Consider the following 15,918-nt stretch of genomic DNA (forward strand, 5'->3'; position numbering starts at 1 on the left):
CTAATCGCCAGCAAAGCTATTTCAAATAGGAGATAAAGGGAACACAGCGCTATACTCACAGTAGCATCCTTATTCTGTACGCGCTTTGCAAGTACAAAGAAACCAGTTCGTGGATGAATTTTCCCTGCCTGAAATTTAGAATTCAAGTCGCTTTACTGGTCGATTATGCATTTTGACAAGCAGGAATAGAGACTCTAGCCAATATAAAATATTTTTCCCTTGCATCGCTGAACGATTTTCAGTCCTCATCTTCTTCGTCATCCTTAACAATACCGAGCCTCTTAGCGACGGACTTGATGTTGTTGATCACTTCTTCTTGTACGAGATTGAAACTCATCGCCAGCAAAGCTATTTCAAATAGGAGATAAAGGGAACACAGCGCTATACTCACAGTAGCATCCTTATTCTGTACGCGCTTTGCAAGTACAAAGAAACCAGTTCGTGGATGAATTTTCCCTGCCTGAAATTTAGAATTCAAGTCGCTTTACTGGTCGATTATGCATTTTGACAAGCAGGAATAGAGACTCTAGCCAATATAAAATATTTTTCCCTTGCATCGCTGAACGATTTTCAGTCCTCATCTTCTTCGTCATCCTTAACAATACCGAGCCTCTTAGCGACGGACTTGATGTTGTTGATCACTTCTTCTTGTACGAGATTGAAACTCATCGCCAGCAAAGCTATTCCAAATAGGAGATAAAGAGAACACAGCGCTATACTCACAGTAGCATCCTTATTCTGTACGCGCTTTGCAGGTACAAAGTCTCCGAATCCGATAGTCGTCAAGGTAATGAAACAGAAGTACGCCGAGTCGAGGAACTCCCATTTCTCCCACTGCATGAAGAGCACGGCGCCGCAGAAGATGTACGTGACGACAAGGAACACACAGAGCCAGATGGGCACAGGCTTGGACCGGCTGGGCTGCATACTACCGGCGTCGTCGTATTCGTAGTCGTAGTAGTCGACGAAGTCGTCGTAGTCCGCGTCCTCCCGCAGCCTGGACAGCCTGGACGTCTTCGACTGCCGCTGGGACTGCTGGCTTCTCATTGCGAAGCCCATGGGCGACATGATCCTGGTCCTGCTCGGCGAGGGCTGATGTGCCATGGCCAGCTGCTCGCCGCCGCGGTACCGCTGCTGCCCGCTACCAGAGTACGACGGCGGGTAGCTGCCACCGCCACCACCGCCGCCGCCTCTGCTCCGAATGCTGCTCTTCAAGGAGTCTCTGGTCTGCGCCATGGGCGAGGGCGGGATTGGTGGAGGTGAGGGGACATCCACCGCCAAATGGTGTTGGCGAGCCGCTTCTTTCTCCGTCTTGGTCGCAGTCGTGGCGGAGTTGGAGCGTCTGGGAGCAGTCTGGCTGCTCCTCTGCTCGCGCTCGATGGCGTACTTGTTGGACAGCACGGGCGCCGTCGAGGCATCTATTCCTTGCAGGAGGTCTTCGCCTCCCCCAGCGCCGACACCTGCTATTAAATTTCTGCCTTTGTTAGAATGTACATTGCTACAATAATTGAGTACCTCCGTGGAATAAGGTTGGATGTACAACACTTGGACAATTTTTCAAGAGAAGAAGAAAAACTAATTTTGGGCATGAAAACATATATGTCAATAAAAAATTGAAGTAATATATCTTGCAGTCAAAAATATACTTACTTGATAATAAAAAATTTTCTCCATGGTAATGTATTTAAAATGTAATATATTATCAAACTTCCAGTGAAACAAGGTTGGATGTCATACATAGTCCTATTATAGCCTTATAAAAATATAATTGTGGAAGACTGTTTGGACGTAACAAATAAGACATATTTCTACAGGAGTTTCATTTCAAAACTTACCAATCTAAATAACTAATTATTGAAATTGAATTCAATTTAAACAAAAAACACGTCAATTTAGATATTGAGGGGGAAGTCTGAAACTAGGCTTAATTGCATTTCAGATTTAACCCACCACCCGCAGTCTCCCAACTTTGAAATTTCAAATGGAATTCCTACATTTTTATACTTAAATATTGTATTGTATTGTATTTATTAACATTCCATGGTATTCATACATTGCTTCACAACTAGAATATGGAACAAGTCAAAAAACTTAATACTATTATAAAGTCTTAATTTATAGTCATAGTCTAGATGAAATATATACAGAAGAGATCTACAATATAATCTACTAGTACAACACAAAGTTTTAGTATCAATTTCATGAAGCGTTATTGAATGTCATGAATTCACCTACAGAATAGAAGGCGTGAGAAATTAGGTAGCCTACTTCTTTAATTTGGCCCTAAATAATCTTATGTTTTGAGTTTCATTTTTTATATCGATAGGGAGGCTATTATAAATTTTTGTGCGAGATCGTGCGTATTTGCTTGTTTTCCGCACAGAACCAATACGCGGTAAATGTGAAATACCACATTCAGTAATCCCAAAGTAACACACATAACAATTTCCTTCTTCTTACCGCTTAAGTGCGACATTCATTTTATTGCTGTAGGATTTTAACATATTATTTTTAGAGACTTTTAACATAGTAATAATTATAAATTGGAAACTTACCACTGCAATTTCACCTAAATTGCAATGTTAATTATTGTTTTTAAATATTTGCAAAAATTAAGTAAAGTCTACTACTCCACGAAACTTATTGCATTCCTGATACAAGCAACATTAAGGAAGCCGTGAAAAAATCAACAAGATTCCAGATGCCGATGTTATTACTGTAATATGTTATATAAATAATATTGTTAAAATATTAAAATGAAAAATAAATCATTACATAACCTTACCGTTTGTTTTAAGTTCGCATTTATAGACTGGGGAAAAAAAAGACAGACGTATATCACGGCCTGCTGGAGTATAGTAAACACAGAAAACATTTTATAGCAACAATGTTGAAGGAAGATATTTTGGTTTTCCGAAGTTGCCGTCATTAAACAGAAACCAACATGGAGATTTCATTGCAACTAATTAGAAATTCGTCTTTCAGTATGTAATAAACGATCTTCGCACAAAATAATGTACGATACACGAGCGGTATGTTTGTTTTCATGTTCTCGGAAATTAAAAAAGCTCAACTACGTTTCGCTTTTTCAATCTTTTCCTCGAACATGAAAACGTCAACATACCGCTCTTGTAACGTATATTACTATTACTGCTATATAACGCACTCCTTTTAAATGAAAGAGCATTCAAGTGTTTACACACCTTATTCATTTGTTTTTGCATCTTTTGTTTTCTATCGTCGCCTGGCAACCTGTATTTTTGTTCTTATCAGTTGATTGTAGGGTAATTTCCTAAATTTAATCAATAAGGATGATTTATGTTGTCTCTTGAAGGGTATACACCATTTTAAATACACAAACACAACTATACATGAAATGCTCAATAAGTTTTTGTAGCTTTATTCTCTTCAGCTCTAATCAACTATAACAAGAATCCAGGTTGCCAGCGACTATAGAAAACAAAAGATGCAAAAAGAAATTAATGAGGTGTATAAACAATTGAATACTCTTTTATATTTAAGTATAAAAATATAGGGGTGCCATTTGAAATTTCAAATTGGGAGTGGCTGGGGTTGGGAGGTGAAATCTAAAATGCAATTAAGCCTGGTTTCAAACTTCTCCCTCAATATCAAAATGTATGTATTTCTTGTTTAAATTGAATTCAATTTAAATAATTAGTTATTTAGACTGGGAAGTTTTGAAATGAAAGCCTTGTATATAATTTCAGAACATCATATTATAGAATGTTTGACTTAATGTTAGGAAACATAACAAAATTTAAGGACTGAAGACTTATATAACGTACAGAGCTTAACAAGCAGACCGAAAGCAAACACAAGAACAATTTCCTTTATAGAAAAATTCCTGTGTTCTAATTAGAATCGAACCGGGGACTTCATGAACTGTACCCAGAAGCTCTGACCACTAGATCACGAGGCTGGTCAGTAGCTGAATATTTCAAACTTGTGTAATTTTGCAATGGATATTGATATAAATTTGAAGAGTAGGTAACAACCAACGTTTTTCTGCGTACCTACCTCAAATGAAGGTCTTTTCTCTTGGACGATATTTCCATTCCGATTAGAATCTTCCTTGTACAGGGTGCGTCAGAAAGAACGGATGGATTTCACATGGCAAGAAAATTGTAAAGATTCATCAAATCAAAAATTTATTGTTATCAACATATTCACCAATACATGCAATTTATTTATGGAAAACAACATTATCCATATGATGTCCTTGGCTTTCAATACAGGCATCGAGGCGTTTTCTGATGTTCGCCATCACTTTCACAGTCATAGCTGGTGCAATTGCCACGATTTCTTCACGAATCGCTGTCTTCAGTTCGTCCAGTGTATGTGATCGATGTTTACAAACTTACGCCTTCAAATGGTCCCAAAGAAAGAAGTCGCAGGGCGCGAGATCTTACCGTAGCCTCGGACAATCTCAGTGCAATAGAATTTCGTCCAGGTGATTTCTTCTTTAATGTTGAACCTGTGATACGAAATGAAGCCACCCACCGCAAAATTGTATTCCGAGTTGGAATCCTAGCGTGACATCCGATGTCGAAATGAGTCCTGAGAGGCGATCACAGACTCTTCATTTTTCAAAAATGTCTCTACGATGAAAGCACGTTGTGCACCAGACCAACATCATATTCTCAACTGAAACTGCATTCTATGGCTGACCCAACAGTCGTGGTCCCCCTCACTATATCTCTCTCTCCTCGTTGCGTATCGATAGTTTGAAATCCATCCGTTCTTTCTGACGCACCCTTTATTATCTTTCAATTCGTCAAAATTCAGCCTATGTTTTCTGCACGAATTTATGTTTTTAAAAGCTGATGGTGCCAGCTTAGAACAAGAAGCCTCAGTCATCTTCTATAACATACAACATTCTTCCAGAGAAGCCAATATTTATATCAAAAATGACTATGATTCAAAACGAAATTTCTCTTAGATTATTTGTTATCTAGTAGAGGGACTAGCATTCAACGTTATTCAACTGAGAACTCGCTATAGTCAAAATTGTTACATCCAATCTTTTTCCACGAAGGTACTCAATTAAGTATACCGTCAGGAAGCTAGAAAGTCTCTCCATAAGAAGGAAATTATTCACTGTAACAACTCATCGTTTAAACCAAATTGATCCTGTTTGTAGCCGAACGTAACTGATAATTTCAATGCATTTTAATACACTCTGATTTTGATTGTTTTCTAGTCTTACAATATTTCCAGCAGTGGAGTGATTTCGTCACAAGTGGTATTCTATATTTTCATTATATTCATGAATAACACTAGTAAAATATTGTCTCATACATATACTTTAATTTTGTCCAATTGTTTATAATACCTCACTATATTACTTTTTTAATTGTTTGGAAACCGATGTAACCGTGAATTAAATTGGAAATCACATTAGCCTACAATTGAAGATTTTGATTATATTTCACTAATTTACATAATTAAAATAAAAGTAACTTAGAAACTAGCAGTCCGATTGAACTCAGAATTTTCATACACCTCAAACAGTTAAAGAATGGAATAAATTGGGTTAAAATTATAAAAACATCAAGACTCAGTACTTGTGTCCCTTAAAATGTTTCGAAATGTTGACGAACTAGAAATTTCGACATATGGTTGTAAAATCTGAAATATATTTGATAAAACTTTTAAATGACATCGTCCATATTCCTCAAATGTTAGAATTAACAAGGCTGATGAGTGATGATCAGACAGAGCATTTTCGTTCAGAAATAAGTTAGAAAAGTTATCGCTTAGTATATCCTGGAGTTTTAGGGTTCAACTTCGGACACTAAATGCTTACGTCAGGACGCTAGAAAGGTATAACTTAGTTCGGTACATAATAATAATAATAATAATAATAATAATAATAATAAAAACAATGGAGCATGACAATAATTGTAAGTGGGATTGCTACTAAATTGAAATGGTCTACCCAGCTACTTTATAAGCATATAAACGCACTAACATTGCGAAAGTAGCACTGTACAAAATATTAGCGCTACATATGACAGAAAATATAATTAGATGATAATAATACTGAACTAGTATATATAATAATATATATTATAGAAAATAATAGTAAACATTGTTCACATTAACTGTAACTATTCTAAAGGAACAATTTTGGGACCTATTTTATGTCTAATATATGTTAATGATCTGCTAAATATAAATTTAGAAAAATTTAATGGATCTTTATATTCATATGCGGATGATACAGTAGTTATTTTCAGTGGTTTTTCTTGGCAGGAAGCATATAGAAATGCTAATATAGGTGCTAACATTGTTAAAAAATTGCTTAATTCCAACTTCCTTTCTTTAAATATATCTAAATCAACTTTAGTACCTTTTTCGTTAACAGCTGCCAGTGTTCAAAATTTAAAATTTAGCGATAAATATAGACTAATAATACACAGTGAAAATTGTTTAGATCCCAAAAGTTGTAAATGTCCACCTTTGAAAGAAGCCACGTATTCATTATTCAGTCTATCATTCAATATGGTATAACTGTTTGGGGTGGAAGTACAAAAATTAATCTTAGTCCGTTAAATTTACTACAAAACGAATAATTAAAATTTGTTGGAAGAAACGTTTCGATTATCCAACTAAATTAATTTATTCTGAATTTAATGTATTTAATATTGAACAAATTTATAAGTATACGCTGTTAAAATGTTATCATAAAAATCGTAATAAGTTTGTATTACAGACACACAATTATGACACAAGACGAAATATTAATTCAACATTAGTAGAACCTAAATGTCTCACATCTGCTGCTCTAAAGCATAGCATAAATTTTGGCCCTCGGTTGTACAATGCTTTAACTAAATTACACCCAGAACTTCTAACATGTAACCCACTAACATATAACAAGAAAATTAGAAATGTGTTAATATCTTCAATTTGATTAAATAAATTTATAGCCTATGTGTATGAATTAATCAACCTATATTATATTTGTATTCTATAATTTTGAAATATATAGTAGTCCTACTTTTCACGTGCGAAATTATTCTTCTCTAGTGTTAATACTATATTATATAATTCCATTGCCGCTGTAATTAAATTTTAGTTCCTATTTTATTTTACTTATTATTATTATTATTATTATTATTATTATTATTATTATTATTACTATTATTATTATTATTATTTATTTTAATATTATATCTGAACTGCGACCGAGCACGAGCGCTGCTCATTCGGTCTCAAATTTTGTTAATACTACTGTATCTTCTTTTTATATTGCTTGTATTATTTTATTTCTATTTCTCTTGTTTGTTTTGTAATTATATTCTTTATTCTGTATATTTAAATTTAAATAAATAAATAAAAAATAAAAAAATAAACTCCGTTACGATTAACAACAATATACAGTATGTTTCCAATGTGGTGTTACAAACTTTCAGGGATGATGGCGAAAGGAACATGTATCAATTTGAGATAAGGGACCTTGGTTCGGAAATGACTGAGTCGAAAGTTATAAGCAAAAATAGTTGTGTGGAAATGGAATTGTAATTTGGTACCACGTGCCCTCCTTCCCTTAAACTTTGGAACAGTAGTGGAAAGATGGTATGGGCCGGATGTCTCCTACGTGGGTACTTGTCCCGATACAATCTGTCAGCTTGTCTACTGTTCTCATTGGCTCATCCGTATTCGAAAATCTGGTCTGCTTATTCCGCTCTCGTGTAATCCTCCATTTCACTAGGACTGATCGACTGGACACTGCAACTTGTACACAAACACTGCTGTCTACAGACGTGCATATCAGGACCGACCATGTCCGTTACACATTACGCTATCTACATTGCTTTAGTGTAGTTTCCCGTCCCCATCCCTCAGACAGCGCACTGAATGTAATACTGTAAGTAGATAACATAAACAACGTCAGATGAATACAGTATGTGTAAGCTGTACAGATAAATACACATAAATAAGATGTACAGAAGAATAAAATTATTTCATTTCCACAGAACTATTTTTGCTTTTAACTTTCGACTCGGTCATTTCCGGACCAGGGTTCCTTATCTGAAATTGATACATGTGCCCTTCGCCATCATCCCTGAAAGTTTGTAACACCACCTCGGAAACACCCTGTATAAGTTATTCAGAAAGCCAGTAAAAATTTGTTTAAGCTAAGAAAATGTTCTTTCTACGTCACATGACGTTACAGAGACAAAATAATAGTAACAAAAGTCAATATAAAAATTACCAATACTTACATTTTACACAATATATACAAATAATTCATTTATCAAAACCTAACACGTTGCAGTGAACGAACACACATATTCTGTGGTTATGAAATGCAAATATTTCCTGAACATCATATAAAATTTGTTTAAACTAAGAGAATGTTTTTTCTACGTCATATGACGTTAGAAGGGCTTATTTATTGTTATTTAATGATCCCATGCGTACCTGCTTGCAATTCTATCCTGCTTATGCATCCACGTGACGTAATAGATGTACCAGAAGAAACTACTCGATCCGCTGTGCGTTTGGGAACAGAAATGCTCTGCCTTGTGCTGACTGATATCGTATTATGCAACTTAATAACCCACCTCGTTCAAGGGCGGCACCGCCACCTGACGACACCTGCAGAACTGTGTCCGAGAAGCGGGAGTGTTGCGATGCCCTGTTGCTCATCATCCCCAATTCGCGATCGCCATCATCGTAGTATCTGTACATAAGACAAGGCTTCATTATTATTTCCTATCCTCTTCCGTTGTGTTTTGTATATGGGTTTTAGGTTTAGGTTAAGGCATTCTTGTGCCCAAATCATGAAGGAGGGTGCAAGTATTGGAGATAATGTATCAAAGTACAAAGAAATCCTATTGTACAGGGACGCGTGCCAAGACTGCAGCCATCCAGAGGCTAGCAGAGGATCCGTCCGGAAACGTGTTTGTCTTGGCGAGAGGAGTAGGAGTTAGTACAAGGGAAGCTTGGAATAGAAACTTTGAGATGGCCATTCTGTCTTTATCCTCACTCTGCTCAATAGGCGTAACGCGGCCGGAGAATATAGGCCTATCAATTATTGATTCTCTTTAAAAGAGATGTCGTAACAGGCTTTCCACAATAACACTTTCTGAAGAAGGAATTAAAGCCTTCGGAAGCATAATTATTATTAGTACTAGCCGTATCCGTGAGCTCCGCTGCACCCGTTAGAAATAAATATAAAGAAATTACATAATTAAAATAGGACGTTTGATCCAGGGAACATTCGTGTTTGATAGAAGGATAAATCGTTTAATATGTTACTTAATTTAAATTGCATCCAAATAATTAAAATGCGATCATTTTGGTCCAGAGACACTCATTTGGTGCAATGACAATTCCTTTAACATGTTTCTTAATTTTTATTACATGCAACCATTGTTTAATGAATATTGACATCATTTAGATTTAATGTGTATACTTTATTTTACTCGCTATATGTTTCCATTGAATTATGGTAATAACTTAATTTTAACCCTTGTATTCTACGTATTCAGTAAATGGAGCTTGGCCCACTATAGTTCTGAACCCTTCAAATAACTTAAATAACTTATATTATATTATATTATATTATATTATATTATATTATATTATATTATATTATATTATATTATATTATATTATATTATATTATATAAAAAGTGTCTTCATAACGGATGTACTCCGAAAAGTAAGTTTTTAATTTGTTGTGGGGCTCTTGAATCTCAGGAGGAACAACTTTTACAACAGCGCAACATAATCTGCTTGGCTCATTACCCAATTTTTTTGCATTGCATTTAATGCATATGTATTTTAACACGATTCAATTGAGCATAGATAAAATTTGGATTATAAAATACGGTAATGGAATGCTAAGCTAACATACTATTACTGCGTACTAAATCAATATACTCTCGTTGTTCGTTAATTCTCTGAGATTAGAATGAATGTGTACATAAACATTAATTTAAGAAATACTGGAAACGAATATATAGAATAGCCTATCAAGTTTTCTGTGCATAAGAAGCTATTTTAATCTTACCTGTCCTCAATTCACTCAGAAGTTACTGTAATAACATTATAGCATTATGTCCATCTAGAGAAACTACAATTTTCAATGGTGAAATAATAATTAATTATACAAATCGGTTAATTTAGCTTCCCATATTACTTCATACAAACACAGAAACATTCTCTGTAGGCTATGTTTCATAGCTTCCGATTGTTGTGTCCAAGGCCCCTTATAGACGAAGTCATTTGTTTTTTAATTCATTACACGGCTTTAGATGGCAGTTAATTTAATTTTAAAACTCATTTATCTCATTAAATATCAGTCCTATCAAAATTTTGCAAAGAATAAAACTTATCGGAAATTATTGTTAAAGAAACTTTTGTTATGTAACATTTTTCACAAAAATCAATAATAAGCGAGATATTTCGATTTATTTAATTCAGGTCCCCTTATAACCCCCCCCCCTTTTAAATAATGTATTTTGAATGCCATATAGCCTAAAATCTAAGTTATAACCAACTTAATTTATATTCCAATTTTCATCGAAATCCGTTCAGCCATTATCGCGTGAAAAGGTAACAAACATACAGACAGAGAGACAGACAGACAGACACACAAACAAAAATTTCAAAAAAGCGATTTTCGGTTTCAGGGTGGTTAATTATATATGTTAGGACCAATTATTTTTGGAAAATCGAAAATTACCAGAAAAATTTCGGCTACAGATTTATTATTAGTATAGATTATTATATTATTATTATTATTATTATTATTATTATTATTATTATTATTATATCTCCAATGGGGGTAGCCCTATTTTACATATGTATGTTAGGGCTATAGTTTTACACAAAAAAAGCATAAAGACAAATGGAAGAGAAAAAATAAATTAGCTTTCACAATGTAAACAAAACATAAACAATCCGTAATTTAGATATTGCGATTGCAAAGCAAAAATCAGGCATCAATTTGAGACATACAGAAAAGCTGTTACAATACACATACGTAATACTTCTTAAAAGCCGTTCTCTATAACACAAAAATGCAGCTTTCCGTAACATACATCATAAATTAATACACAATAGTCAAAGAACACAATCAAACTATAATTAAGACACTGCGACGACATCAAGCATCCCATAACTATGACTCACATACACAACAAATCAAGCATCCGCTACCACACATACGAGTACACTTCAACATAGTAACCACACTTTTAAAAGTTACAAATTTGGCTCCAAGAAGAATAAATAGGACACTGTTACTAATTACTGTTATTTCTACAAGGTCTTAAACACATCTGTAATAAATCTGTGAAATTCCTTTATGCAACATTGCTTCAGAAGAACTTTTGTTATTGGTGGTGAGAAAGTTGTGTCTCACATGCTAAGATGGGTTCCTAGCCGGTATCTCTTGCGTTCTTGTAGCGGGCACTCAAATAACAGGTGGTCGACAGTTTGTGTGGGGTGTTCACATGGACATGAAGAGCCGTTTGGGTTGTCAATTTTGAAACGTTCAAAATATGAATTAAATTTTCCGTATCCAGTCATGAATTGCGTGAATATGTATGATGGTTCATAATTCTTTACGGTTAGTCTATCTTTAACTGTGGGAAAATATACTGATTTTGTGATTTGGTCGGAAGCACAATTCAACACAAACTAGAAGCGTATCAGAAAATATCGTAACTGAACTCGTACTAAGTTTATGTTTTTTTTATACTACAGTAATATTTACGCGTTAAGTTTATGATTTGTTGATACTAATATTTACGCGTTAAGTTTATGATTTGTTGATACTAATATTTACGCGTTAAGTTTATGATTTGTTGATACTAATATTTACGCGTTAGTTTATGATTTGTTGATACTAATATTTACGCGTTAGTTTATGATTTGTTGATACTAATATTTACGCGTTAAGTTTATGATTTGTTGATACTAATATTTACGCGTTAAGTTTATGATTTGTTGATACTAATATTTACGCGTTAAGTTTATGATTTGTTGATACTAATATTTACGCGTTAAGTTTATGATTTGTTGATACTAATATTTACGCGTTAAGTTTATGATTTGTTGATACTAATATTTACGCGTTAGTTTATGATTTGTTGATACTAATATTTACGCGTTAGTTTATGATTTGTTGATACTAATATTTACGCGTTAAGTTTATGATTTGTTGATACTAATATTTACGCGTTAGTTTATGATTTGTTGATACTAATATTTACGCGTTAGTTTATGATTTGTTGATACTAATATTTACGCGTTAAGTTTATGATTTGTTGATACTAATATTTACGCGTTAAGTTTATGATTTGTTGATACTAATATTTACGCGTTAAGTTTATGATTTGTTGATACTAATATTTACGCGTTAAGTTTATGATTTGTTGATACTAATATTTACGCGTTAGTTTATGATTTGTTGATACTAATATTTACGGGTTAGTTTATGATTTGTTGATACTAATATTTACGCGTTAGTTTATGATTTGTTGATACTAATATTTACGCGTTAGTTTATGATTTGTTGATACTAATATTTACGCGTTAGTTTATGATTTGTTGATACTAATATTTACGCGTTAGTTTATGATTTGTTGATACTAATATTTACGCGTTAAGTTTATGATTTGTTGATACTAATATTTACGCGTTAGTTTATGATTTGTTGATACTAATATTTACGGGTTAGTTTATGATTTGTTGATACTAATATTTACGCGTTAAGTTTATGATTTGTTGATACTAATATTTACGCGTTAGTTTATGATTTGTTGATACTAATATTTACGGGTTAGTTTATGATTTGTTGATACTAATATTTACGCGTTAGTTTATGATTTGTTGATACTAATATTTACGCGTTAGTTTATGATTTGTTGATACTAATATTTACGCGTTAAGTTTATGATTTGTTGATACTAATATTTACGCGTTAAGTTTATGATTTGTTGATACTAATATTTACGCGTTAAGTTTATGATTTGTTGATACTAATATTTACGCGTTAGTTTATGATTTGTTGATACTAATATTTACGCGTTAAGTTTATGATTTGTTGATACTAATATTTACGCGTTAAGTTTATGATTTGTTGATATTAATATGTACGCGTTAAGTTTATAAGATCATGAATGAAGAACAGTATTATGCCTGTTTAGCTACAATTAGTTCAATTATTACATAAGCATTTTACTGAAAGAGAAACACATGTGGGTTAAATCGTGGATTGCAAAACGTGATAAGAGAGGTATCCATCAAAATTTATTTAAAGAGCTACAACGCGAGGACTTGGAAAGTTATACAAATTATTATAAATTATTAATTAATATTATATTATACAAATTATTTATTTACAACATTTAATTTCCTTCTCACTCCGATATCAGAATTTTTGTGATAGCAACAGTCCAGTTATATTTGCGTTATGCCATATTTGTTTCAAGGTATAGAAATCTTTTATCTAAGATAACAAGATGCACTTACATTTTATAAAATATCTTTTATCAAAGATATTTTTATAAAAGAAACTCCATTACACTGTCAGTCATATATTTTATAAAAGATCTTTGTCAAAACGCTTTTATAGTGTAATAGCAGCCCAGGAAGTTTAAATAAGAGGTTTTTTGCCACTACGTCTTCTTGGAGGTTCAGAAGCGATTTTTATACACGCTTGCTCCCTATGCCAGTATTGTCTCAGTATTACAGTTTTAAATAAATTAAATTAAAATATTCTACGTGTCCAAGAATATATTTTCTGAGATTTAACTTTGAGAAATGTTAAGTATCTTGAAAATTATGAGCTAAAAATATTATTACGTAAATAAAATTGTCAATAAATTCATATCTGATATTTAAAAATGTCTACTAGCCTGGATATCATGGATTTCTCAACCTTGAAATACTGTACGTGAATCAGGGTCCGTATGAAAAAAGTAATAAACTTCATATATTAAAATGAAATAGATTGCCACTTTACAGAGTGATTAATTATTCCTGAGGGTTGAATGTTTCACTTATTGAATACTGCTTACAAGACTGTTAACACTGGTCTACAGTGATATTGCTACTGAACAAAAACAAGTGTACCAACTCTAATTATTTGAGTGTGATGATTACAGATGTGAAATCCGTTTTTTTCTGTTACATCAAAATTTTAAAATATCATTTTTAAGTTTTATATTTGAATTCACATTAGGAAAGTTCAGGATAAGAGGCAGGGTTTGGAATTGAACGGGTTACATCAGCTTCTTGTCTATGCGGATGACGTGAATATGTTAGGAGAAAATCCACAAACGATTAGGGAAAACACGGGAATTTTACTGGAAGCAAGTAAAGCGATCGGTTTGGAAGTAAATCCCGAAAAGACTAAGTATATGATTATGTCTCGTGACCAGAATATTGTACGAAATGGAAATATAAAAATTGGAGATTCATCCTTCGAAGGGGTGGAAAAATTCAGATATCTTGGAGCAACAGTAACAAATATAAATGACACTCGGGAGGAAAGTAAACGCAGAATAAATATGGGAAATGCGTGTTATTATTCGGGTGAGAAGCTTTTATCATCTAGTCTGCTGTCAAAAAATCTGAAAGTTAGAATTTATAAAACATTTATATTACCAGTTGTTCTGTATGGTTGTGAAACTTAGACTCTCACTCTGAGAGAGGAACATGGGTTAAGGGTGTTTGAGAATAAGGTTCTTAGGAAAATATTTGGGGCTAAGCGGGATGAAGTTACAGGAGAAAGTTACACAACGCAGAGCTGCACGCATTGTATTCTTCACCTGACATAATTAGGAACATTAAATCCAGACGTTTGAGATGGGCAGGACATGTAGCACGTATGGGCGAATCCAGAAATGCATATAGAGTGTTAGTTGGGAGACCGGAGGGTAAAAGACCTTTGGGGAGGCCGAGACGTAGATGGGAGGATAATATTAAAATGGATTTGAGGGAGGTGGGATATGATTATAGAGACTGGATTAATCTTTCACAGGATAGGGACCGATGGCGGGCTTATGTGAGAGTGGCAATGAACCTTCGGGTTCCTTAAAAGCCATTTGTAAGTAAGTAAGTATACATATAGATCCATTTCATTTATTTCATTGTGATTTTACTAGTTAACAAAAACAAGTGTACCAACCCTAATTTAAGTGTGCTGATTACAGATCTTAGGTCCGGTTTTTTCTATCACGTCACAGTTTTAAAATTACAATATTTTTAATTTTTTAAAACAAGGTGCTTGTTGACGAAAAGAAGATATTTCTTGTATCTCTTCACATTAAAATTGACCCCATGAAAAACTTTGTGCGGACTCTAAATCATGATAGTGAAAGCTTTAAGTATCTGAAGGAGAAGTTTGGAAGAGTGAAAATTGATGCATAATTGAAGGCAGGAATTTTCATTGGGCCAGAGATCCGACAATTAATGTGTGACACTACGTTCAGGTCAAAACTGAGTGCTTTTGAATTCGAAGCTTGGGACACATTTGTACTAGTTTCAACTAGGTTTTTAGGAAATTATCGATCTGATAATTATGCTGAGCTAGTATATAACATATATATTATTTAATGTACCGAAGTACATATATTTCCATGCAGATATTCTGCGTCATCATACGATGAAAGAGTAATGGAACGGAGAAAAACTCTCTCTCCGGCGCCGGGATTTGAACCCGGGTTTTCAGCTCTACGTGCTGATGCTTTATCCACTAAGCCACACCGGATACCCACCCCGGCGTCGGACGGCGCTTATTCCGTCGGATCACGGCCAACTAGTCACTCATAACGAGTGCACCTCAGCACATGTGTGGACTTCAGTCCTACGTTCATAGACATCCATAACGTAGTGCAGAGGGCGGCCACTAGAGGGAACCCAAGAGTT

At 33.9% G+C, this 15,918-nt stretch overlaps 1 protein-coding gene across 5 annotated transcripts in view; it reads right to left on the minus strand.

The window, feature by feature from the left end:
- Positions 1 to 221: 221 nt before the first annotated feature.
- galene overlaps positions 222 to 15,918 on the minus strand; it is a 758,695-nt gene continuing 742,998 nt past the window's right edge. For 4 of the 5 annotated variants that reach the window (XM_069842980.1, XM_069842981.1, XM_069842979.1 and 1 more), the window contains 2 exons: positions 8,595 to 8,713; positions 222 to 1,463 (listed from right to left, as the gene is read on the minus strand). In XM_069842980.1, coding sequence (XP_069699081.1) covers positions 571 to 1,463; positions 8,595 to 8,713 — 1,012 coding nt within the window. In that variant the 3' untranslated portion in view covers positions 222 to 570. The remainder of the gene's footprint in view (positions 1,464 to 8,594; positions 8,714 to 15,918) is intronic. The other variant, XM_069842978.1, reaches the window with a different exon arrangement.

Source organism: Periplaneta americana, chromosome 13 (assembly GCF_040183065.1).
Source record: "Periplaneta americana isolate PAMFEO1 chromosome 13, P.americana_PAMFEO1_priV1, whole genome shotgun sequence".
Lineage (NCBI taxonomy): Eukaryota > Metazoa > Arthropoda > Insecta > Blattodea > Blattidae > Periplaneta > Periplaneta americana.